The following is a 25,909-nucleotide window of genomic DNA, read 5'->3' as shown; positions in this document are numbered from 1 at the left end:
AGCAGTCTAATGGCATACTAACAGTAAATTTGAGACTGAAAGATCAGTCTGTATTTTATAGCCAGGGATATGTTCTATCTATAGAGACTATCTTATATCTTTGTCTTCATGGAATCCCTTTCCTATACAGATTGAAGGCTCTGATATGCGATGCTGCCGTAGCACAGAAACAATGGGATTGCCTATAATGGTTGTATTCACCAGTGATCAGTTATCACCAACGAACAATAATGCCTACAAGCTGGTAGCTTTGTCTTTTTCCATGAAAATTCCACCCAAATTTTTAATATGTCAAACAGCTGGTGAGTCCACTGTATTTATTAGAAGTTGTTTATTTTATTTTTACTTTGTAAGTACCATCAGGGAATTCTATGTTCATGAATGAATAGGTGAGGTTAGCTTGCTTGTGGACAATGTTGTACCTTACTGTGTTGTGATGGTTTTTATTAAATTATTGTGTTTAATTTTTTTTTTTTTTGGTTATGTCAACAGAGAATTCTACAATGTATGTTGAAGAATGAATAATTGATATCTATTGTTTTGTGTTCTAAAATTATTACCTCCGCCAAGGGGGAGGTTATGTTTTCGTTACCGTTGGTTTGTGTGTTTGTTTTTTTGTTTGTTTGTCCTTGTGCAAAATAACTCAAAAAAGTTTTGTACGGATTTGGATGAAACTTGCAGGAAAGGTTGAGAATGACACAAGTAACGATTAGATTTTGGCAGTGATCCGAGAATTTTGGGGGAATTTATGAAGGATGTTTGATATTTTTGACACGTAGGGTCAATGAACTTGGGAGTTGAAGCTGCGCACTAAAGTGCGTGCTCTAGTTTCTGCTAGGGCGAGGTGCGCCGCGCAGCTGCGGGGTTTATGACGTAATCATAGGCTTCTGAATTAGGAAATCAGGCGATTTTTCAGCATGTATACCTATGGGTGTGGAAATCACTGATCTCTATGGAAGAGCCCGAAGAGATTTTCCCCAGTGGTGGAGAGGAGAAAAATCTCTTTGGGAAGAGCAAGATCACCGGTGGAAAGTAGCTGCTTGGCAGAGGTCTGCGCTCTCAGAGTGCTTTTCTAGTAATTATAATGTACAAATTATGTATTGGTTAAGATGTATGTTCATTTAGATATATAGAGAGGATGAAGATGAACAATGAGTTGCAGACAAAGGAGAATAATGCAGAAGATGAAGATGTTGATTAGAAGAGGAAGAATTGTGTGAATGCTGAATTTTCAATGATGATAATTATAACATTGTATGATTATGGAATTTATTTAAAGCACTAATTTAAATGAGATGTATGTTTAAGATGTAAATATTATGGTTACTATTTTCATTTTCTGCAACAATCATTGCAAAATATTTTTGTTTGATTTCTTTTTTTTTGGTCATATGACACGCTACGTATGTTGTTCTTTGAACAATTTTGTTATAAATGTGTATCTCTTGTATGTAATGCTGGTGTAAGGCACATTTCCACATTCGCATTGTGGACAATAAAACATTCAATTAAATTCAATTCAGTTCAATTTGCCAATCTAGGACTGTGAATTAGACATGAGTAAACAAGGAGGGTGAGATACCTCACCCTTCATATGTCCATCTGATATGGACAGTGATTGAGCATTTCCCCCACAGCGGTGTCCATCACAGGCTTCTGTCTTGTAAAAATCAAAAAATTTTATGAAACTTCTCTGGACAGACCGATTTTTTTGTTTACTAAACAGTACTACAATTGTCTGCATACATGTAGGACCTATAGTACATCTGTGTTCCATGTAAATTTTGTAGATTTACAGGTAGAACATAGTTCCCATAGGACTGCGGAAACTGCCAATTGTTGCTCTGATATGGAAAGTTATGTATAAGAAATGTTTGAATCAACACAGTGATAACACTTTACAATTACGTCATTACAATATATTCCATAGCAGTATTCATTGTGCAAGAGTGCAGCTTGTTAATGCTATTCAATAAGATCTACTACAATGGTATGTAGATCATGATTTGATTATCACGTACAAGTAGGCCTACATTTGTGGTTATTCTCCCTACCAACTACTGAACAGGAAAGGTGCTTCAGGAGTAGAAGTCATGTTTATAAGATTAAAATTATTTTACACTTGTAATCAAATTACTCCAAAACAACACATTATTCTGGCAACTCGCATGATCAGCCATATTTACAGGGGTCGCAAGTAACTTTTTTTTTAACTAGCCAGGCGGACTACTTAGAATCAATTTTGACACTGTAGCAATATTTTGGCTAGCCAGACGGACTAGTGACTTCAGAATTTTACGATTTTTAGCTAGTCCGACGTGATTTTGGGTGGCCAATGGCCAGTGGACCATCGCCAATTTCGAACCCTGATTTAAGTTTTGTGGTAGACTAGACCCTTTTGTCATGTCAAATCCCAAAAGGTGGAAGATTACTTTTGAGCCCTTCTGAGGAGTATGTTTTGCCTTTGAATTCCATCAAATCTGACATTTGTTTTGACTGAATTCTTTATATTGTACTTCAGGAAAGCATGATTTTAATACATGATGGGTGCATGGGAAGTGTGCTCTGATAGCCTCAAGAGTATATAATTGGTATAAAGTTGTAGATTGTCCCAAAGCTGAATAATTCTTCCCCTTATGGTTCCGGACACCATACGTTAGACAAAGAGGAATAATTATTCCAGGCTATTAATGATGTATCACTGTACAAGTGCAGTTAACAGGGGTCTACTAAACCAGCAAACTTGGGCCTGTTAATACTGCCCAGTAAATGCTGTTCAGACTGGAAGCTGCGGTAACAGTCAGCTTTTGCTCTTTTTGAGCAGAGCTGTTTTCATTCTATAGCCAGTCTGAGGGAAGCATTGGTAGGAGGTATCAATAATCATTAAAATAATCATTTCTGGTTAGTTAATACTCTGCTTACAGTAGCAGGAGATGTATACAATGTAGTGGTATTTTAGTATAAAGTTTAGTATCAGAATAATAGCGTTGTATCCCCCACAACTAGAACATCGTTTTGATGCCCCATGTGAAGGACATAGGATAAGAATGATTTTAAATGCAGTAGTTCGGTGCATCCTGCTGAATATTGAACCACAGCTATCCCATACATGAGACAGACCTGCAATATTAATTAAGTTACAATGTTGGAGCTTAAAGGTCCTGTTTACCTTTGGGAATAGTGATTTAAAAAATGTTCAAGATATCACATTTAATGCATGTGTAGGTCTGTTGTATCACAAAACATCCTACCATATATATATATTTTTTTTTTTTGCAATATAACCTAAAATATAAGAAGATATCAGTATTTTTCTCAATAAACCGTAACTGTAGATGGTTTAGTCTGGAAACATTTTTATTAAAACTATTGTTCACATTTTGTGTATTTAACAATACTTAACATCATTTGTACGGATTCAAATTTTTACAGTGGTTGTTTCTAGCCCTAACTCACATTTCAGAAGTACATGTATTTTAAAGCACTAATGCTGGGATTTTTTTTTTTTTTTTTCTGCAAATGGTAAATTAAGCCTTTAATACCCAAGCTACAATTGTATGCTTACATGTATACCTGTGTAATATACAGGCTACAACATCATATGATTCTTTGCCGGTAAGGGTCACCAAAAATAGTTGGAATAGGGGAAAGTTGTGGGTCAGTTCTTTAAGTACTTGGGGTAAAGTACATGTTGTCTTGGTCAGGTGTTTGACCATGTTTGAGGTTAGAATTGAGCTTTACTATGAACACCTGCTTTAATGTTGTTTGCTGTATACTGTCAGGAACTGGTACTTGTACATTCATGTAGTTTGTGTCTTGGACTTCATGGAAAAGACACATTCCAGAGTAAATATTGTTTATATAGTGTAAGCCTATAACCAGTGGTGCTTGTGTTTTGATACCGTTTGTACATATGTATGCTATTGAATAGATGAAGGGACACTTGTCACTTTTCATTGAGATTATGGATCTACACTGTACCCAGTATATTAATTTACGCTGGCAACATCATCTGTGATGGGGTAGATGATAGTATGTACTGCAGAGAATGCAGTGAAAAGAAAAGACAGTGGAAGAAGTGGAATGAAGAAATAAAGAAATGTGTGTAGTAAAACACAAAAGTTGCAAAAGGATGGAATATCATTTACAGGTAATAGCCTGTACACAGCACCAGGGAAAGAATTATGTATTGAATTTCTTCTCAAATATATAATATGGACAACCACCACGCTTACCTGTTATTTCTGTTTCAATATTTGTTTGTTTGTTTGTTTTTGTTTTTTTTTTTCAGGCAAGATCTCTGCTGAATATTTTTGAAACAGATGCTCTCCAGCTTAACAAGTACATGCAGAGTCTTCTAGAAGTCTGCAAGAATGTTGTTGACTGTGAGGTAAGCTTTGCAAAGGTCCGAGTACTGTTCAATAAGATGAAACAAGTTTGTGGTAATAATGAACACACAACAAAATTGTTAGAAATGGTCCTTTGTAAATGCCACCCTAATAATCATTGCACTTTTATGAAATTCTTACCCATTCAAATGCCTTGTATGTTGTTCGAAAATGTCAAACTTGTATAGAACATGAATGATACAGGAAAATTAAGGAAAAGGAATTATCACCGCTCTATGACAGCCATTTTTCAAATCAAAGCTTTGTTTAAGATATTGATGTACAATGTAATGTCCACCAGTTGATGCTAAGTCCATGCCTAACTTGCCAGCCTCCTCCAAGAAAGAGAGAAAGAGTGAACAGAATGCCCCATGATTCACCAACATCAAGACTATTGAGCATGTCACATACCAAGGGCATTATAAAAGGATTTATGGAACAGAGTGCACATACAGTAATGTCAAAAATGAGGTTCTCCTCCAATACAGGTTTGTTACCTTGGTGCTTTTTTTACTTCCATTTTAAAGTGTATTTCTTTTATTTTTCTGTATGGCAAGACTACAAAAATCCATAACTGCATCACATTTAAACTCATATAATAGGTTAGATATGTTCAAGACAGATGGATTGATTGATTGGCTCTGTGAGTAATTGAGAATTGAGGGATGGCCTGATTATTTTTTTATAAGCAATGTACTTAAATATCAGTTTAGACGTGAATGCAATACATGTTGTTATGTGGCAAATTTGTGATCATTTGTAATCATTGAATGTGTTTCTGACCATTATTTCTTTTACAGAATGCACTGACAAAAGCTACACAATCTCTTTCAGAGAAACTTGGAGAGTTTGAAAATTGGGTAAGTGATGTGTGATATATTTCCACATGAGACTTGCATTCAGCTTTGATTATTGGCAACAGGGCGGAACTCCCAATCATTGTTGTATAGCTTCTTTTGGATATACCTGTAGATATAACGGTTACAATAAGTCGATTCAAGGTACTTTTCAGTGCCAAAGTACTGCACACTTCACATCACATTCTTGCAAAGAGAAAAATATTACCCATTGCTGTGCAATGGTTTATCATTTACATCCATCAGAGTGAAGGAGAGTTGGGACTGGTGAAGAATTGTAGGGATTAACTTTATACATTGCAAAACACACACACACACACACACACACACACACACACACACACACACACACACATACAAAACCCATCCAAAACCAATAATTATAAAAGTAGTAATAGAAAATCACAACGGCATATACCTAGGAAATAAGTACTGCTCATTGCCAGGGAGTAAAGGTGTTCTGTCTATCATCATATAAAGTAAAGAAAAAAGAAAAGAAAATCATATCACATTTCCTTTCTTTAAGATATTGAGATATTAGTGTTTGAATCTAGAAATATATGATTCCTTGTAGGCCTTGGTTGTATTTTCTGTTTTTCCTTTGTGTGTGTGTGTGTGTTTGTGTGTGTGTGTGTGTGTGTATGTTTGTGTTTGTGTTTTACTTGATCTTCAGTGTGTAGTAACCTCCATTTTCATTTTGTTGAATTCTTAAAATCTTATCTTTTTTTTTTACCCTATGCGCAATTGAGTAAATGTATATTCTGTCTCACCTTTGTCATTATGTCAACTGGTGCAGTGTAAAGACAGTGTCTAGTCTCATTTGTGGCCTAATCTCAGACCACATGGGTATGAAAGTGTGTTCTGTAAAGAATGCAGTAGTCACACGGGGGATTAGCCAGATGCACAGGGAGTGATAGAAACCCTTTGTGGGATTATGGCTCCTTAGATGAGTGGATATGCACTGACTGGCAGTTAAATCTCTGTGATGTTTGTTGAAAATCACCAACAATCACACACATTTTTGCTGTGATTTCGTAGTTGTGTTAAATGAAGGTCTACTAGACATACAGTTTGTCGTCACCCATCATGTGAAAATGAAAAATATGTCACACTGTAGCTGAAGAATTTGTGCAGGGAAAAAATATAAGAAAGTATGAAACACAGATTTATGAAGTGGAAATAGTTGTAGCTGTAATATAGTGTGGTTGCTACATTTTTAAGTAGTATATACTTCCTTTGTTGTTATCAAGTATCCCGTCTCTGTTATATATTTAAGGTATAATGTCTACTATAGATCCTTTGACGAAGTGAAACTGTAGGAGATATAAACTGGGAATTTGAAGGAAAGTGTGTGATCGCTTTAAACTGTGCCTGCAGACTTTGTCAAAGTGTATCTTCTGCAAGGAATGGAGCTGTTGCTATTTATGTGCTGAGTGAAATGAGGCCCAGTGTATCTATGTCGTACCAGGGTTTGAAAGGAGCTGAAATGAACCTGGGTAGATAGGATGCCGTTGTAATTGATAATAGGTTTATTTACACCCCAAATGGGAAGCAGAGATTAAGAGAATCGCTAGAATTTGTGAGATTTTTCAGTGAAATTTAGCTGCTTACTGCAGTTTCTCAAGAATGTATTAAAAAGCTGCCTGATTTATAGCCCTGTGTCCAATTTTCTCTAATTTGCAGTTGTACTAGAATATTCTCATCTTTTTAGAGTGTTTTTAATGCATCAATTTGTAATGAGATGAGCATTCCACTCCTTTTTTTTTCGCTGTTTTGTATAAAAGTATGTAATAAAACCTAGTATATCACATAAAAATGATATTTTTGTAGTTAGACAATGATGTCTTAGATTAGGTTCTAAGTGTCAACATATGAAATGATTTCTTGTCATAAAGTCATAAGATTACCGGTACCAGGAATACTTCCATTTCATCCACAGACATACACGTAGCATTTCCTAAAGATATTATTTGATGGTGTAGCTCATGACATTACATGGAAAAAAGTGACAGCCATATTAAAAGATTGTAAAATTTTCCAAGTTCTAATACTACCTTATGGATGCAACCATAATCCTTTACATGCCCAGGCACATGATACAACTGTAGTGTACAAGGTATAGTTGCAACTGGCAGAGCATTTTTATTAGCAATTAATTCACCATTTGACCTTCTTGTCCGGTAGCCGTCCATTTGGGTGTAACACTGCCCTCTGTCCAACGTACAGGAAGGCCATGGTCACGCAAGAGGGATTAGGGAGAATTAGATAATCTATTTTCATAAACAGTTAATTTCCAGAGATAATTGTATTTGTCACTTGGCAAGGAAAGCACTAAAGTGGCATTATACGTTGTAATGCAGCATGTGCCGCGCAGTGCATGAAGCACAGTCGATTTTTCAGAGAAGGTTGAGCAATGTGCGGCAGAGAGGAATGTATTGATGTTTTTTATTGAAGTATTTGCACAGGCAAGGCAGGCTGTGGTGACTAGTGTGTGTCTGGCTGTGTCATCATAGGGTGGTTGCCTAGCACTCAGGGGGGTAGGGGGGGGGATGAGGGTGGGGATGGTTTTCTTGTATCTGCACCTGTTTCCCCCCCCCCCCCTTCTGTCTTTGTTTTTGTTATCAATGTTAATGAGCTTCTGTTGTCATATGGTGATGTGGAGCTTTGTGAGAAAGTCATTTCCACAACCTTTACATGTAGGCAATGCTGCACACTAGCACTGATCCAATGGTCCAAGACCAGTAAAGATCACTGTCGGACCAGTAACTTTTTAAGGAATGGACCAGTAAAAACTGGGTACAAACTTGTACCGACTGGTCTGACAGACAGGTTGGACCAGTAGAAAAAAAAAAATGAGTTAGTGTGCAGCCTTGATGTACGTGAATAATATTTGATTCAGAGTGAGTACAAATGCTCACATTCATTTTGGGTTGCTTATTATGATTATTAGTAAATTATAAATACCATATTTAAAGGCTTAGAAAATTATCAAGATGACATATCTAGCAGTCATGATTGTGCAGTAATGATTGGTTTCAATATTTCATCTGTCATTGCCTGGCTAAGATTAGTGATTGAAAATCTCTCCATGTATTATATCCACATCTTTATACATCCATATAGTGATTTGTTTAGAAGTATGCCCCATTATCAATTTTCAACCTAGACTTGTTCTCAAAAATGTCTTTTCTATTTAGCAGTTTCATGCTTTTTACATGTATGTCATGTTTGATGCATTTAATCCTGCAATTTCAAAAACTATAATTTGAGGAAAATAAAAACACATAGGCATTATGTTGTCTTGCATTATTAAGCTACACTTGTACAGTACATGAAAAGAACAAACAACTCCATCTGTACCAAATATTTGATGATTACACAAATGCAAATGACCAGTTCTGCAAACAACTACAATAGTAGCCACAACAACACTGGTGTCATATTCATTATGGCCAATAGAGTATTGGCCAATATTGTGGCCATTATGCATTACTGCTGTGATGGTTCAAGTTAAACTCCTTAGTTATTTGATGTTGCAAAACACTTGGAAAATGAAGCATTAAAACGTGTTGACATCTAAATAAATTTACACCTTTGAATTGAAAGAATACTAACACTGTTTGGGCAAAAAGGGTTAATTTATTATTTAATTAGCATTCAACTGTCATTCAAACATGCCGTGTGAACATTGTATGTCAGAAATATGATTCTTGAATTTTAGGTCTCCAAGTAAATTCTTTTTATAGAACCTGTCTTACTCTGCACCTGTTATGTCAAGACTTGTCAAGCTGGCAATCCTTTATGATGTCTCAATTACAAATGCTTTTCAATACATTAGTGTGTTTTCCTATTGTCAGCATTTGTAAAGGGAAATGTCTTCTGTTATGCTCTGCCTTCTTGTCATTCTTTGGTTGTATCTCTCTCTTTTTTGTTCAGAGGTTTGAGCTCGGAAGAGATGACAGTATCCTGGTTTCCACCCTCAGGCAATTTGCTGGCAATGTCGATCAGGTAAAATATTGGGCGTGTTCCAGTGCAGTTCTGTTCACATAATACACAAGATGCATTATAATTCAGACGTATTAAAGGTCCTGTTTACCTTTTGGAGCAGTGATTTAAAACATTTTCAAGATATTATATTTGATGCATATGTGTAAGTCTGTTGTATCACAAAACATCCTACCATATCAAATTTTTGCAATAAAGCCTAAAACATAAGGAGGTATCAGTATTTTTCTTAATAAACCATAACTGTCGACGGTTTACTCTGGAAACATTTTTGTTATAACTATTGTTCATATTTTGTGTATTTAACAATACTTAACGTCAATTATACAGATTCAAATTTTTGCAGTGGTTGTTTATATCCCTAACTCACATTTAAGAACTATTTTTAAAGCACTAATGTTGGGTTTTTATTTCATCAGCAAATGGTAAATTATGCCTTTAAGTTCAAAGTGTCAGGAATAAATCATCCAGAACTGGAGATACTTTGAAGTTCCACAACTTCAAAAATAAAGATTATAACAACAACCAAAAGAGCAAACTTGAAATTTTTGAGAGGTGAATCGATACAAAGAAAGTCATGTTGTGTGATGATATGAGCCCTAGTAATAAGTAATTAAGGCCTCGTATGGATGGTCCAAAAGGCCTTTGTTGCAAGGATGTGATATCATTGGATATATTTACTTCACGTTGAATTTCATGTAGACTTTCTATTTTCGATGCAATTCTTTTCATGTAGAGACAGATAAACATTAATGAAAATGATATATTTTGATATCAAGAATTAATCATCTAAATATACATTTTATAAAATAGTAGAATCTGATGTAGAATATGAGGGAATTAATGGATACTCATTGGAACATCTCAGTACCCTAATTAGTTCCATGGCATATTACAAAGTTGGGAATAAATGCAGTCTGGATTATTCAAGGAAACATAATATTGCCAACCCAGAGAACAACTGTAAATGTTTTACTTACATTGATTGAGCTGTAACATGTGACCCTATCCTGAATGCAATTATTCTAAGTGTTTCAGGTCCTGTAACTACTGAGGTAAATCAACCTGAAATTTATTTCCTTTGTTGGCTTCTGAAATCCAGGTCAGCACCATGCACACAACTTTGGCCAGTTCACTGGAAGACACAATGCTTCAGCCACTGTCCAGGTTTGTCAACGGAGACCTGGCTGAAATTATGAGCATGCAGGCCCTGTATAAGGCCAATGAACAAGGTAAGCCTGGCTTTGAAAAAAAAAAAAAATAAAGAATAAAAGAAAGTTGGAAGAAAATGGCTTGCTGCAGTGTTCACTTTGTATGGTAAAGAAGCAGCAAAATGGTTGACTTTCAAAAAGAGAAAGAAAAAAGAAGTGATCCTGTGGTGGTCAAAGTTAACTATTTTGACTTTATGTTGGTATTTGCATGCATAACTAGAGAAGCACTCTGAGAGCACAGACCTCTGCCAAGCAGCTACACGTTGTATATTAATTTCCACCAAAGATCTTGTTCTCCTATAGAGATCATCGATTTCCACCCATACGTATGCATGCTGAAAATCGCCCCATTTCCCAGTATAGAAGACTTTTGTTACGTCATCAACCCTCAGCTGCGCCGCACACCTCGCCCTAACAGAAACTAGAGCATGCACTTTAGTGCGTGTTTAAAAACCTCAAAAGTGCGCAGCTTGAACTCCAAGTTCATTGACCCTACCTGCCAAAATAACAAAAATCCTTCATAAAATCCATAAAAAATTTCTTGAACACTGCCAAATTTTAATCATCTGTTCCTTGTGTCATTCTCAACCTTTCCTGCAAGTTTCATCCAAATCCATGCACAGCCTTTTGAGTTATTTTGCACACGGACAAACAAATTAACAAACCAATGGTAATGAAAACATAACCTCCTCCCTTGGCAGAGGTACAATTTGTAATAAACTTTTTACTGCTAGTCCTATGGCTGGAAATTAAGTTTTATCTCCCTTCCAGACCTTGAACCCTACAATCACATAGGTACTTTTGTAGCTTACACTGCCAGAGTTATGTCAATTCTCTTGATGCCATTTTTTTGTTGTTGTAAAGACTGTATAATGTTAGAATGTTTGGGTCCATTTCTACACAAATGGAGAAATTCTCAGTGCCCCTTTGGTTCCAGTGTTTGAAAAGCACACTGCTGTGCCAATTCAATCAAGATGTATAAAAAAAAAAAAAAAAACACTTCCCCAAATCATCACAAATACTTGCAGCCAAAAACATGCAGCCAAAAATGTTGTGCTATTAAAGGAAGAGAGTACGCTCCACAGTTCTTTGGAATTTAATAGAATCCTCTGAAATGATAGTTAGAGACCTTCTAGTCCTAAATGTAAAGAGACATGGACTTGCCTCCAACCCCTGCATGCAAGACTTCAACATAGTAGATTTCTGATATAAAGAGCACTGATACTACAAACTCTTAGCTATTACAAAGTACACTTATATCTTGCCCAGTAATGCCAAGTTTCATTGCATGCCACTGTTATGATGAAACACAATTTTGGTATGGCAAACCAATTTCTCTGGTCCCTAAAGAGTTTGTTACAGTAAAAGTTTTCTGTAGAGATTTACCAGTAGTAAGATAGTTTAAGGAATAATCATTTATGTAATGGTGTGCTTTCTTGTTGGCTTGTGATTCACTGTGCATTGTAGGCATTCAAGATGTAACCTCTTGAATGCCTGTTCCAATTTTTATTACTATTTCATATTAACTGCTAAATAAGTATAAATACAATGTAGAACACCCTTCAGGGAATTGCCGTCATAAAAGAGCGGGTCCAGTCCATATTGGTCTAGACAAGACTGAGAGAGAGTTTCAAAATACCACTTGAAGTATTGACATTGTGATGAATTGGTTTGATAATTGGTGCCAGAAAAAAGAAGAGGAGGAAACCCAAACATAGGTTGTAATTACACGAATATCGACACTGTGTTACTGATAAGAACTCAAAGTTAAATAGACCTTTGATATGAACTCCAAGGGTCCCTACTGACTAATAGATAGATCAAATAATAAATAATAAAATGTCATCTACACACCAAGAAGACACTCACTCAAGACTGTGTGAGCCCACAGACATACGGATACAAATACACACAAATTTCATTCATGGCTAGAATATAAGGGCTTAAATGAATATTGTTTTCTAAATGAAAGGATCTGTCTTGGACATCTTGTCCAGTAATACAAAGAGATCATATCTGCAACTATTGAAATTGTGATTCACATTTCTGTGTTCATGCAGATCATTGTTATACCAGGGACAGTGATTTCATTTTTCAATGCAACAAATTTAATGCCATCATTGTTAGGATCAGTATTTACTTCATGTACTTGAGAGTTTTTGGATAGCTATTCTGAGTATCTATTATGAGGGTTATTATAAACTTTCCAGTCTTGTTTGCAACATATCTTGATCGCTCAGCCAATGATACAGCAATGACTCAGCCTGTCACCTTTGTAGCATTTGTGGTAAAATGTGCATGGTGTGTCTGTTAAGAAGAAATGCTGGACTGCATCAAGTGGTCCAGTCATGTTCAATGAATGCAGAGTTTCACTGCAAATCCTTATATCCAGAGATTTCTGGTGAAAGGAAGTGCTATTTTTGAATACAAGAGATGTCACATCAGGAAGGAAAAATAACTTTTTTCTTGATCTCTTGATGCCTCCAAATGAAAAATGCTAGATGTTGTGTGTTTATAGACTTGTCAGGAGTGATATTATGATAATTGCAAGGATACCATGTCATTGAGTAATTGATGAAAATGTATGAGATATCTAGTTACATTTGGATGGACTGAGAAAGATAGAAACTTACGACACAGAAAATGAAAATCAATCACTTGTTTCAGACACATCCAAAATGACCAAATCGTACAACTTGAGTATTGAGTGTGTCAGAAGTGACTTCTACAATTATAATGTGTTCACCAACAGCTCTTTAAAGTTGAATAGTTTCCGGAAGTCAGAACACAAAACACAGAACACAAAAATATGTATTAAAACATGCAGTCATAGTCTTTTGCCACATCCCTTTTCCTCTCCTACATTGCAGATCATGAAAATGTTCTATCCAAGTACAGCAAAGTTTCCAAGAAGAGGGAACATGACACAAAACAGTGTATTGAAGTCAACGACGAACTCTACTCATGTCGGAAGAAGCTTCAACAGGTATGGTGTTCAGCGAGACGTTTTGCGCACTGCCCAAACTTTTAATTTTTGTCATATTTTGTTTCCTTGTGCCTTGTATGTATTAAGGAAAGAGCACATCAGCAACCTACTTGCAAGGCCTATTTACATATACAACTAGTAAGATCTACATGTATGAAGAGATTAAGCAATTTCTGATAAAATGATTAGCTCAGCGCATACACCTGACCAGACACTTACCTAACGCATAATTTTGCTTCTGACCAGTCACAAGTAAAGTACAATGACTGGTCATTAATGGTAGATCTAAGTTAGATGTAGATCTAGTAACATATGTATTTTTTTTTTTTTTAAAGATGAAGGTGATTTATCAAATCATGAGGACCTGCTTCATAATTCTATAAAGTAAATAATACAGATTTTGTTTGGGCATTAGTATAATTATCTGCACTCAGTAAAGAGCAACATCCTCAAACACCCTCAGCTATCGCCTCAAGCAGGTTAGACTCTTCAAAAGCTACCTTGTGTACAATGCATTTCTTACTAATTCCCTCACTCGTGTGTATTCTTTGTTTATCATGGCACAAGACCTATTGTTTGCTTGTGGCTTTCACTCATCATGCAAATTAATCCCACAAGTCTGGAAGCATAGTGCCCTTGTGTCGGAATGACATGCTGTGACTAATGCATACAAGGATACTATAGAGAGTTACTCAAAGCCAACTCACTTTAGCCTTGGTTCCAGACCTGCATCTTATAAATAGCCCAGATGGTTTCTTAATAAGAGGGCAAGATGTGTACTTTCTGCATGATGATGTAATTGAAGGGGTCGGTGCAATATAGTGCTAACCCACACAATGTTCATTTTGAGATAATCGCTGTTGAATTTTTGGAAAGTCCATACATTGTACATTGATAAAACATGAATGCATGCATTTTTTACCATCTTATTGGTTGAATTCAAACATGATATTTTCACGGAGGTTAGAGTGAAGGATAAGGATTATGAAAATGCATGTAACTCAGTTTTGACAGAAGTGTGGGTTAGCACTATATTGCACCGACCCCTTCAATTCTTGCTTTGTTCAGGATAGGTATAACTGTTGCTGTTTAGTATAAATTATGAAAAGATTCTGAAACATGTATGCATTAATTTCTAGTTAATGGTAAGTACCAATCAGTTCTGTTTTCAATTAAACTCTGACTTGCTTAGTTGGTTTACATTATATGGATAAAGTGGGAGTTATACACTGTGACTGCATGAGAAAGATTATGGATTTTCATTCTTTGACTCAAATTTATCAGATGTTTGTTCACCATGTCCAAAGGGTTCTTCAGGCTTCCAGTCCTTTGGGTCCTTATGATTAGTAACTGCTGGTTGTGCATTTTTGTACTTTAGTGTTGTCATGTAAGGCACTCCTATAGTATTAAAGCTTTGCTATTATTGGTAGTGAACTTCATGAGCAGAGTGTGCATGACATGTTCATGGCTATATGCACATTTTTGAATTCCCACCACAGACGGCCATGAACTACTACACGGCACTCAACTTGCTGCAATACAAGCGGACCATAGGTCTGCTGGAGCCCATGATTGGCTACCTCCAGGCCCACATGGCCTTCGTCAAGATGGGACCTCAGATGTTTACTCGGCAGACGGAGGAGTACCTTTCTGACATCAACATCAGCGTTCAGGGGTAATTAACCCAAACCTGCCATCACACGTATTGCTCTCACGTAATAAACAAGATGGCAAAACAATGTATCTACATCAAACATCATTTCCAGTAAATTGAGTTTGAAGTTTCGCAAACCTACTGCTCTTTTTCTGTTTTTGTTAAACACTTCATATCTTACCGGAGAAGGACCAACAGTATCGGTAATACAGTGAATGCAAATTGATTTCACTAGACCCTTTATTTTTAGAATAATTTGCATTTAATCAAAACACACGTTGTTTTGCCGTCTCAACATAACCACGCTATTGCCATTGCTACAGCAAAACAACATAAGTCGCGATCACTGGAGCGCGTATAATGTCCTACAATGTCAATATGCGCACGCTTCTGCAGCTGCACGCAGCCTATTACTGCGTAAACATGTAGATGGCAAAGCAACGTATTGCACGTAGACATGTTGTTTTGCCAAGTCCATGCCCGACATGTGTTGAGCAGGGGCAAGTGTATCGCTGCTTACGTTGTTTTGCCAACAAAATTTGAACGATTCTCACTGAGAGGGAGCGTCATATCTCAGTAACGGAATGAGTTCTGATATCAAGATTTGTTCAAGAGTTAGATTATACTAAAGTAAGCTGAAATATGTGACTAAGTCAATTTTCATTGATTTTTCGACATACGTTGTCTTGCCATCTCAAGGCCAAGATGAAATCTGAACTCAAGTGGCTAATCACCAAAGAGGTTTTATATAAATAAGAGTTACCTAAACTAGAGTGCTTATTCGCAATATGCCCTTGCCCTGTATGATTGCTTTATGAGTGCGCAGAGTGAAGTGCTAGGCTAGCTCCTCAGGGCAAACAGTACTCCTTGCTACATTCTAGCATCCAAGGAGCAACCAAGGAATGTGGACTTGCATGGCATTTCAAAGGTTTCAGTTTTCCCGGTACAACTGTTCTGTGAGTGTGCAAAGTACAGGCATGCTGAGCAAAGTCCACCATTGCTGAATAGGGCACGCCAACCCTCCTTGTGATCACAGACATTTTGCATAGTCTGCCCTCTGTAGCTAGTGAGTATAAAACCTCTTTGTTGATCAGTGACCGAGTATATTGCTGTTTGCTGCCCTCTGTTGTTTTCTTAAGCATTTTGAACATTTGCTGGGCATATGTGGTCGATTGTTTGGAACATATCATGGTATTTTACATTTTGTTGAAAGATTTTGTTCTTTAGGATTAAAAGAGCAGAGTTTTGACATTGCAAGACTCCAAACTTCTGAAAATACAACAGACACATTGTACTGCATAATTGAAGAGACCTACACTTCAAATGAATGAATACTGACAGAGTTGCTAGGAACTGTGTAAATGAGTGTTCCCACTCTCGAATACTAATATGTGAAGCAAAAGTATTGAAAACTGTACATTGACTATAATAATAGTGAATTTCATTGTCAGTTGCAGTTAATTTTCATTTTAAACTGAAATGTTTTGCATGAGGAAGTGGATGTTGCAGTGGTTTATGTGCAGCCCTGCTGTCTTCCATCCCATCTCCATCGTACAGAGTGATGACAGAAATGAGCGTCACGTGCGAGAGGGCGCGGGAGCGGGTACGAGAACTGGACGCCAACAACCCCCACTACTACGTGCCCGAGCCAACCCCCGACCTCCAGATGCCCCCACGCATCATCAACAGGCGGCGGCACCAGATTGGCGGATATCTGTGGATCAGAACGTATGAATGCAAATCTCTTAAACAGCTCTCATTGGAAGGGGTTCTCTTTGTTTGAGTGTCTGTGTACATGTATTTGTGTGTGTGTTTTTTCTTTTTTGCTACAATATCAGCTGAAATCTGAAACCTTTCCTACCTTCTTGCATACCCTCTCTTTTAATGTTCACCATCTTCTGTACTGTTTTGTCTTACTTTCCATGTTATCTTCTTATATAATTTTTGTTTGAAAATAACTTAGGAAAAGCCTGTAGACTTCTCATAATTGCACCAGTTTGTGAAATGTTTTATTGTAGTTTCATTACTTTAATATTGTTTTTTGTTTTTGCTTTGTTGACTTGTGAGCAGGGGCAAGTTAGAAAAAGAGGGGAGAAAGCAAAGAGTTGAACATGGGCCAAGTTTTGTGCATACAGTAGTAGAGAGTAAGGAGAAAGGAGAATCGGTTTTATATGGTTTTGGATGAGTTACCAGCATTTTTCCTAGTCCAATTTTAATTTTTTGCTCTAAGTCTACCTTTCCCCCCCCCCCCCCTGATTTTGTTTATCTAGGAAATCGGGCCTGACGCACAAATGGGACAGACAGTACTTTTTCATCCAAGGCAGCAACTTGATGAGCCAGGCAAAAACTGAAGTTAGTAATATTAAACCTTTTATGTTTTTCTTTCTTTCTGATGTTTGCAAGCATGATGTGTGCCTGTTTTTGTGTTTGTGTGTATCCATGTGTCTTTCTGTGCGTGTGTTGATGGTGTGTGTTTATGACCCTTTCTCCTGTATGTATTGAGTTACAGTTCTTCTGAAATCCAGCAGTGGGTCAGTTCTTGTTGCAATCAACCTTTCAGTCATAGCTGGGAAAAACACACAGTTTATGCAGAACGTATACATTGTATATATATAGATGTCTCAACAGTACCAATGCATCAGAAATCCAATAAGTGATGTTACACCTGGAAGACTTGCATGGTTGTTTGAGTTGTATTCATGTGTTTCGGTAGCTTGAATGCTTGCATTCATAATACCTCTATCAGCATTGTTATGACCAAAAAAAGAAAAGAAAAAAGTGTCCTTTTTGGTACATACAGTGTAGAACCTCCTTAAATTCATATCCATGATTTGGTGCAAAAGTACACTGACCTGTGTGAAATTCAATTTCTAAGAAACTTAATTTCTATTTTCCCTGCTGCTTACTAGGTAAACAGATAATCAGGACTTTAATACATTGTGGAATGTTAACAGGTATTTGTCAGTTATTTACTCATGGGTTGCTGACTTTGTGGAATTCAAATGTGATAGTAGGAATCATTTTTAAAGGGGCTGTACAGTACTGGTTGAGATGGGGATTCATGTTTTTTACATTCCTAAGTGAGATAATGAGAAACCTCTTATGAAATATGAAAGAGCATGTAATTTTAAGAAGGATTCAACATTTATTTGATGACAATTGTTTTTCAAATGGCTGAGATATCCAAAAAGTGATAATAATAAAAGACTACATGCCACAACTTTATTAGGATCTCTTTGTTTCACCTTGTTTTTGGATATCTCAGCCACTTCAAAACCGATTTTCATCAAATAAACTTTTGATACCCCTGAGAATCGCATGCTCTTTGACATCTCATAGAGTGGTTTCTGAATATCTTGCAAAACGTTAAAAGCTAAATACTCACCTTGACCAGAACTGTACACACCCTTTAATGTGGCAGTTTTGACTAACCCAGCTTTTCATATGCTTTATCAGAGAAGAGGAACTGAATCAGCTATAAAAGGATTAGTAAGCATGATTAAAAGAAATCGAAATGTCATAGTATTAATCATTTTCAGTAGTCTTCTTTAATGTGGCAGTTTTGACTAACCCAGCTTTTTGAATGTTTCATCAGAGAAGAGGAACTAAATCAATTCTGCTGTATGTTAAAGGAGTAATAAGCTGAGAAGAAATGAAAGGTAGAAAGATGGAGAAATATAAAAAGAAAGGAGAGAGAGAGAGAGAGGAGAGAGATGGAAAGATAGATGTAGATGAAGAGAGAAAAAGAGGAAGAGATAGGTAGATAGGGAGACTAGGTGACAAGTGACCAGTGTGTGTTTACATCACCGTGAAGCGTGGCCTTCGTAATGTGGATATCCTGCTAATCCCCGCTTCCTGTCGCCCCTGGCAACCGCCCCGCAGTGACGGAGCTCCCAACTCCCGCCTCTCACTAATCACCGAAACCACTTCCAGTGGCGGGTGTCGAGGGGATGCTAAGGCAAGGGCGTGAACCCGTCGGGGTGACCATTTTATGGTAAATAGACTAGAGCGCTGCAAAAAGAAAAAAAGAGAAAGAAAAAAAGTGACTGTTGATGTTTTGAGTTCGGCAGTGCACGTTTTTTTTTGCTGATGTTTCACACGGATGCGATGTGCCAAGTGGGTGTCAGTGAAAACTTAATCAGTAGACTGGAGTTCATTTCTGGCACAGACAGGTACACTTGTTTCTTGCGCATACGTTTGGTGGTGCATCAGTTTGATCAGATCAGTTGGACTGCTTTGTGTGTGCTTGTGTAATCTTTGGTACTCTTTGGTGAGTGAATACATTACTCTGAGCAGTGAGAGTATATAATGTACAACTTGCATTGGCAGTTGAACTTTTCATGGTAGCATTAATATTCAGTGTGCATCCGTAAAGTTGCTTAGTAAACATAGTTGTGTCTTACTGGTTGTGTTTAATTTCTGATCTACATTTTCAACCATTAGTACTTCAAGTTTTGATGCTGTGGTTCATCTCTGGCGCAATGTTTAAACTATTTGGTAACCTTTGAGTGACTCTTTCAGTGAATTACAGTAGATCCAGCTGTTAGTGTGGTCTGTACTGGTTTCTATTTTCTGATGATAGTGTAATACACATTCCTCATCTGCTTATCCATGTGTGGTCAGTTATGAATTTGGTAATGTACATTTTAAAGGACCTGTTTTTTTTTTTTTTTTTTTTTTTTTTGGGGGGGGGGTTTCTTTTTTAATGAAATATTAGTTTAATCATTGACTACAATTTGAGTGCTCTAATACTCATGCAAAATGATTCTTTGTTCGGTTGAGAATCCCATGTATTCATAAAACATTATTGGTAATCTTTATGGTACCAATTTCTATTCCTGGTTGGAGGTCAGTGATTAAAATGCATTATCTGCTGAATGATAATATCAAGAAAGGAAAAAAAAAATCTTTCTGTAAACTTTGATTTGTAACTTTCAGGTTAAAAGTTAAGCATCCAAATCAATGAGCCATGACACCTTAGTCTGAATTTCTTTCCACTCATTAAATGCACAGGATAGAAGCTGTAGTCATAAGACAGTGTCTTTTCAGAGAAGAGAACACCAAAATCCAAATTGTACATTGAATTGATTATCATGGTCACTAAGTATTCCTGTGTGCTCTGGATTGTTAGGACGAGAGATTTAATTCATTGCCAGTAGGGATCTGATGAGTCCTAGGCAAAGTCTGTTGCAATTTTAGGGAGGGAACAGGTTTAACCATTAGTACTGCTCCAGACAAAATATGCTGATGGCTTTATCAACAAAATGGAATAATGAACCTAGCAATGATGAATGTTACAGTGATTTGGGGGTCATAAATTGCTGGAAGTTTTGTCATGTTTTGAGTTTCGTGTGTGTGTTATCGTGGTACTTGGTGGTGCTAGGAAATCAAGCTCTGTGATTTTGTGTAAAATTTGGCTTCTTTTTTTTTTTTTTTTTATCTGTTTGCACAGATCGGTGGAAGTCTCGTTGTTGACCTAGAAGGGTGCATGGTTCAGGCAGCAGATGTCGATGACAGAAGGTTTGTCTTCCAGATACAACACATCAAGGACAGCAAAAAGTGAGTTCTCCTACTCCTTGATAAAGTGAGAAGCTTCCATCGATCATCTCATTCATTGTCTTTATCAGGCTTTAGCAGGGTGCATCGGGATTTACTTTGGTAAGAACAAAGTCTGCTCATTGTAGAGTTTTTTTTTGTTTTTTATTCATGAAACAGAATGTAGAGTACATTTTTGATTTTTTGTTTTTGTTTTTATCCATCACTGATAGCTAACATGTTTGTGACATATTCATAACATTCATGCCGTATCAGGGCTTTAAAGGGGAAGGCTAGTAACTGATCAGTGGGAATCAGTGGGAATACTGGGGGATGATTATTCCAATCCTTGTGGGATTCATTTAAGAGTGCATTATATATCTACTGTTGTGTGAAATTTATTTGCTTCAGAACGGTCTCATATTCAAGTAATGTGCAAATTAATGCCCCGTCACTGACCAGGCACAATAACCTGGAAACATTTAACTGCACATTACTTGAATATGAGACCATTCAGAAGCAAATAATTTTCACACAACAATAGATATATTATAATGTACTCTTAAATAAATCCCACAAGGATTGGAACAATCATCCTCCAGCATTCCCACTGATTCCCACTGATCAGTTACTAGCCATCCCCTTTAAACCATTGACATTATTCTTCAATACTTCCAGTGATCTTTTCTTTTGTGTGCGTGTGAAAAGGGGGTAGTATGAATGCAGTACTCGTCAATGCTGTTTTTGAGAACAATGCTTTTTTTTCTGTTTTTTATCTCTCCAACTCAAAGCAGACTTCCTGTATAATATCATTGAAGGTTATATGTAACAGTGTTAACTTTTCATGGCAAAATTTTATCTAACATCACGGTTGTGTGTTTGTTTGGGTATTTTGTTTGTAGCATGAGTATCAAAAAACAACAATGATGTTCATAACGGCTTAAGAGGCAAACAGACGTAATGTACGACCAGAAATTTTTGTGATAGTTTTATTTTTGCAAATTTCACGAATCAGCTTTGAAAAATAACAATGCACTAATATTGAAACACTCCATAAAACAATGATGTTGAAAAATGTAATTTCTTTTAAAAAAAATCAAGCCATGCCTGCGTGGGATCGAAAGCAACTTGTAACTGCTGCAGGTCTAGCATATTACATGGGCTATGATGTTGGGTGCATACTATCTGTTTGTGTACAGGGAATCACTGAGTAAAAACATTCAGTACGAGTGTTGTTGCTTGTTATCAATTTCCTGTTAATTTTGTGAAAGATGAGGTCGATGATTACTGTACCCCTTGCAACCACAAATAAACAGCATGCGAAAAATATGTGTATGCTAAAAGTTCAGCTTGCACACTACTGCACTAGATATGTGCTTTGTTATATCTTATTTTTGTTTTCCAACCCAGGATAGTAATCCTGCAAGCCATGAGTACCCTGGACCGTGAGGAATGGATTTGTACCATCAGGAACATCTACTCAGACTACAGTGGGTCAGGAAGCAATCGGGTGAGTGAACACACTTGTATCAAACGGAAGACCGGATCTCTGTGCCCTGCCACCTAATGTGAATGAAAGCTGTCAGTTAAGTTGACAGTATATCCCTGTTATGTGGCTGCTTCTAGTATTTGCTTCCGTGCACATAGAAGAGTATGAAGTACTGCATCATGCCAGACAAATGCACTGTTGTGTCGAGACTGGATAGGAGAGCTACTCAAGGGTTGTGTGATGACAACATTTTTGTCCCCGCCGAACGAGTTTGAGCAGGGGACTATGAAACGGGCTCCGTACGTGTGTGTGTCCGTGTGTCCGTCCGTGTGTCCATCTGTGTGTGCGTCCGTGTGTGATCAAAATCTTCAATTTGCTACTTCTCTGTCATTTATGAGCCAATTTTGATTCTGTTTGCTTTATATGATAGCACTACATGGGAGCTTTGAAATTTCTACACAGAATTTCAGTCGTGACCTTTGACCTTGACCTTTGACCTATATTGTTCATTTTGCTACAAAATGCTACTCCTTCGCCATTTCTAACCCGATTTTGATTCCGTTTGCTTTATGTGATGGCACTAGGTGAGGGCTTCAAAACTTCTACACAGAATTTTGACCTTTGACTTCTTTGACCTTTGACCTTGATTTTTTACCTGTATTGTACATTTTGCTACAAAATGCTACTCCTTCGCCATTTCTTACCCGATTTCGATTCCGTTTGCTTTATGTGATGGCACTAGGTGAGGGCTTCAAAACTGCTACACAGAATTTTGACCTCTGACTTCTTTGACCTTTGACCTTGATTTTTGACCCATATTGTACATTGGCTACAAAATGCTACTCCTTCGCCATTTCTAACCCGATTTCGATTCTGTTTGCTTTATGTGATGGCACTAGGTGAGGGCTTCAAAACTTCTACACAGAATTTTGACCTTTGACTTCTTTGACCTTTGACCTTGATTTTTGACCTGTATTGTACATTTTGCTACAAAATGCTACTCCTTCGCCATTTCTTACCCAATTTCGATTCTGTTTGATTTATGTGATGGCACTAGGTGAGGGCTTCAAAACTTCTACACAGAATTTTGACCTTTGACCTTAATTTTTGACCTACATTTTGTTGTACATTTTGCTACTAAATGCTACTCCTTCGCCATTTCTAACCCGATTTTGATTCCGTTTGCTTTATATGATGGCACTAGGTGAGGGTTTCAAAACTTGTACACAGAATTTTGACCTTTGACTTCTTTGACCTTTGACCTTGATTTTTTACCTGTATTGTACATTTTGCTACAAAATGCTACTCCTTCGCCATTTCTTACCCGATTTCGATTCCGTTTGCTTTATGTGATGGCACTAGGTGAGGGCTTCAAAACTGCTACACAGAATTTTGACCTTTGACTTCTTTGACCTTTGACCTTGATTTTTGACCCATATTGTACATTGGCTACAAAATGCTACTCCTTCGCCATTTCTAACCCGATTTCGATTCTGTTTGCTTTATGTGATGGCACTAGGTGAGGGCTTCAAAACTTCTACACAGAATTTTGACCTTTGACTTCTTTGACCTTTGACCTTGATTTTTGACCTGTATTGTACATTTTGCTACAAAATGCTACTCCTTCGCCATTTCTTACCCGATTTTGATTCTGTTTGCTTTATGTGATGGCACTAGGTGAGGGCTTCAAAACTTCTACAAAGAATTTTGACCTTTGACTTCTTTGACCTTTGACCTTGATTTTTGACCTGTATTGTACATTTTGCTACAAAATGCTACTCCTTCGCCATTTCTTACCCAATTTCAATTCTGTTTGATTTATGTGATGGCACTAGGTGAGGGCTTCAAAACTTCTACACAGAATTTTGACCTTTGACCTTAATTTTTGACCTACATTTTGTTGTACATTTTGCTACAAAATGCTACTCCTTCGCCATTTCTTACCCGATTTCGATTCCGTTTGCTTTATGTGATGGCACTAGGTGAGCGCTTCAAAACTTCTGCACAAAATTTTGACCTTTGACTTCTTTGACCTTTGACCTTGATTTTTGACCTATATTGTACATTTTGCTACAAAATGCTACTTCCGGCGGGGACATATATTACGCACCGCGTAATTTCTACTTTTCCTTGTTCATTTTGATTTCTCTGCATTTTGAAGTTGAAAATGCCTATCAAAGTATTTGGCTTACTTAATGCACTCTGAAATTTTGAAGCATATTAATATAGGGTCTGTTCAATCATAGGAAAATAGGAGGTGCTCTGTATTGACTAAGTAACAACTAATAAAACTTTTGCACTCCCAAGGTTTGTCTAAATTGTCACCTACCATACCATTTTCCCTGGCCAAAGTAAGGAGTAAATTGCTCAAAAAGAAAGAAAAAAAAAACACACAAAATAAAACGTAGAGTGTAGAGATCTTAAAAGGTGAATATTTCTTTGTGCCTCTGTGCAGGGAAGTATCGTCAGTGAGGACTCGGCCTCAGGTCAGACGGCAGGCTCCGGAAGTAGCTCCCCATCAGGCAGCTTTGCTGGGACCAGGCCCAAGCAGTCGGGACAGGCCCAGAGACCAACATCACTTAACAAGTAAAAATGCCCGACAGACTTCACTGTTCTGAAAGCAGTTATTGATCACTGTACATCTTGTCTATCATTACACCTTTAAAACATTGTCTTTTCTTGTCCTTTTTATGCCTCCGCCACGAAGTGGTGCCGGAGGCATTATGTTTTCGGGTTGTCCGTCCGTCCGTCCTTCCGTCCGTCCGTAATGAATTTTGTGGACAGGGTAACTATCGAAACCTTTTGAGGTATCCTATGAAACTTGGCACGTATGTGTATTAGGGGGTGAAGTTGTGCCTATCAACTTTTGGGTGCACATGCTCAAGGTCAAAGGTCAAAAGGTCAAGGTCAAATACATAAAATTTCACTATTTCCATCATATCTATGCAATGCCAGAAGATATTTTCTTGAAACTTAGTGTATACATGTATTACCCGATTAAGATTCTCTGGTGAAAGTTTGGGTCATGAGGTCAAAGGTCAAAAGGTCAAGTAAAAACATTAAAACTTCACCTTTTTTCTTTTTACCTTGGAAATTGTTCAAGGTATCTTCATGGAACATAGTATATTTACATGTACTGATTGGCAGTGATTATCTAGAGAATTTAGGGTTCATGGGGTCAAAGGTCAGGGGTCAAAGGTCAAGGGCAACACTTCAAAATTTTACTATTTCCCTCTTGTTTATGCAATGCCAGCAGGATTATTTTTTTTTTTACACTTGGTGTATGCATGTATAACCTAATAGAGATTCTCTGGAAAGTTTTTTTTTTCTTTTGTTTTTGCCTCAAAGGTCAAAAGGTCAAAGATCAAGGGAAAGTGCTGCACTAAGTTTTTCCTCCATATCTCGGAAGTGGCTCAGGTTATCTTGAAACGTACTACATATTTATGCATGTTCTGCCTGACAGTGATTATCTAATGAATTTTAGGGTCAAAGGCCAGATGAAAATAGTAACAATTTACTATTCAATACAGAAATTCCACTTTTTCTCCATACCTTGAAAATTACTCAGTGCATAAACGTTTGAATGGGTCAAAGTCAAGTTACAGTCCTTAAATCCCAAATACATGCTCTCCTATTCATCCAATTAAACCTAGGTCAAGGAAGGTGAACATTCAACACATTTGTGACAAACTTGTCATTTTAATATTTTGCCAATTTCGTGAAAATGTAATCACACATTGTCCACATGTACTATCTAGACCTATTAGGAAAATCATGCATTATG

General features: G+C 37.1%; 1 protein-coding gene across 1 annotated transcript in view; it reads left to right on the top strand.

The window, feature by feature from the left end:
* LOC140244540 (DCC-interacting protein 13-alpha-like) overlaps positions 1 to 25,909 on the top strand; it is a gene marked incomplete at its 3' end in the record, with an annotated part of 30,830 nt that overhangs the window by 1,094 nt on the left and 3,827 nt on the right. Inside the window, exons 2-12 of the mRNA XM_072324169.1 lie at positions 4,292 to 4,390; positions 5,189 to 5,248; positions 9,182 to 9,253; positions 10,353 to 10,482; positions 13,332 to 13,447; positions 14,947 to 15,122; positions 16,659 to 16,829; positions 17,372 to 17,453; positions 20,554 to 20,660; positions 22,047 to 22,146; positions 24,581 to 24,711. Coding sequence (XP_072180270.1) covers positions 4,292 to 4,390; positions 5,189 to 5,248; positions 9,182 to 9,253; positions 10,353 to 10,482; positions 13,332 to 13,447; positions 14,947 to 15,122; positions 16,659 to 16,829; positions 17,372 to 17,453; positions 20,554 to 20,660; positions 22,047 to 22,146; positions 24,581 to 24,711 — 1,244 coding nt within the window. The remainder of the gene's footprint in view (positions 1 to 4,291; positions 4,391 to 5,188; positions 5,249 to 9,181; positions 9,254 to 10,352; positions 10,483 to 13,331; positions 13,448 to 14,946; positions 15,123 to 16,658; positions 16,830 to 17,371; positions 17,454 to 20,553; positions 20,661 to 22,046; positions 22,147 to 24,580; positions 24,712 to 25,909) is intronic.

This window comes from Diadema setosum, chromosome 2, assembly GCF_964275005.1.
Source record: "Diadema setosum chromosome 2, eeDiaSeto1, whole genome shotgun sequence".
Lineage (NCBI taxonomy): Eukaryota > Metazoa > Echinodermata > Echinoidea > Diadematoida > Diadematidae > Diadema > Diadema setosum.
The sequence above is the reverse complement of the archived record's forward strand: the minus strand, read 5'-3'. Positions and strand labels throughout refer to the sequence as shown.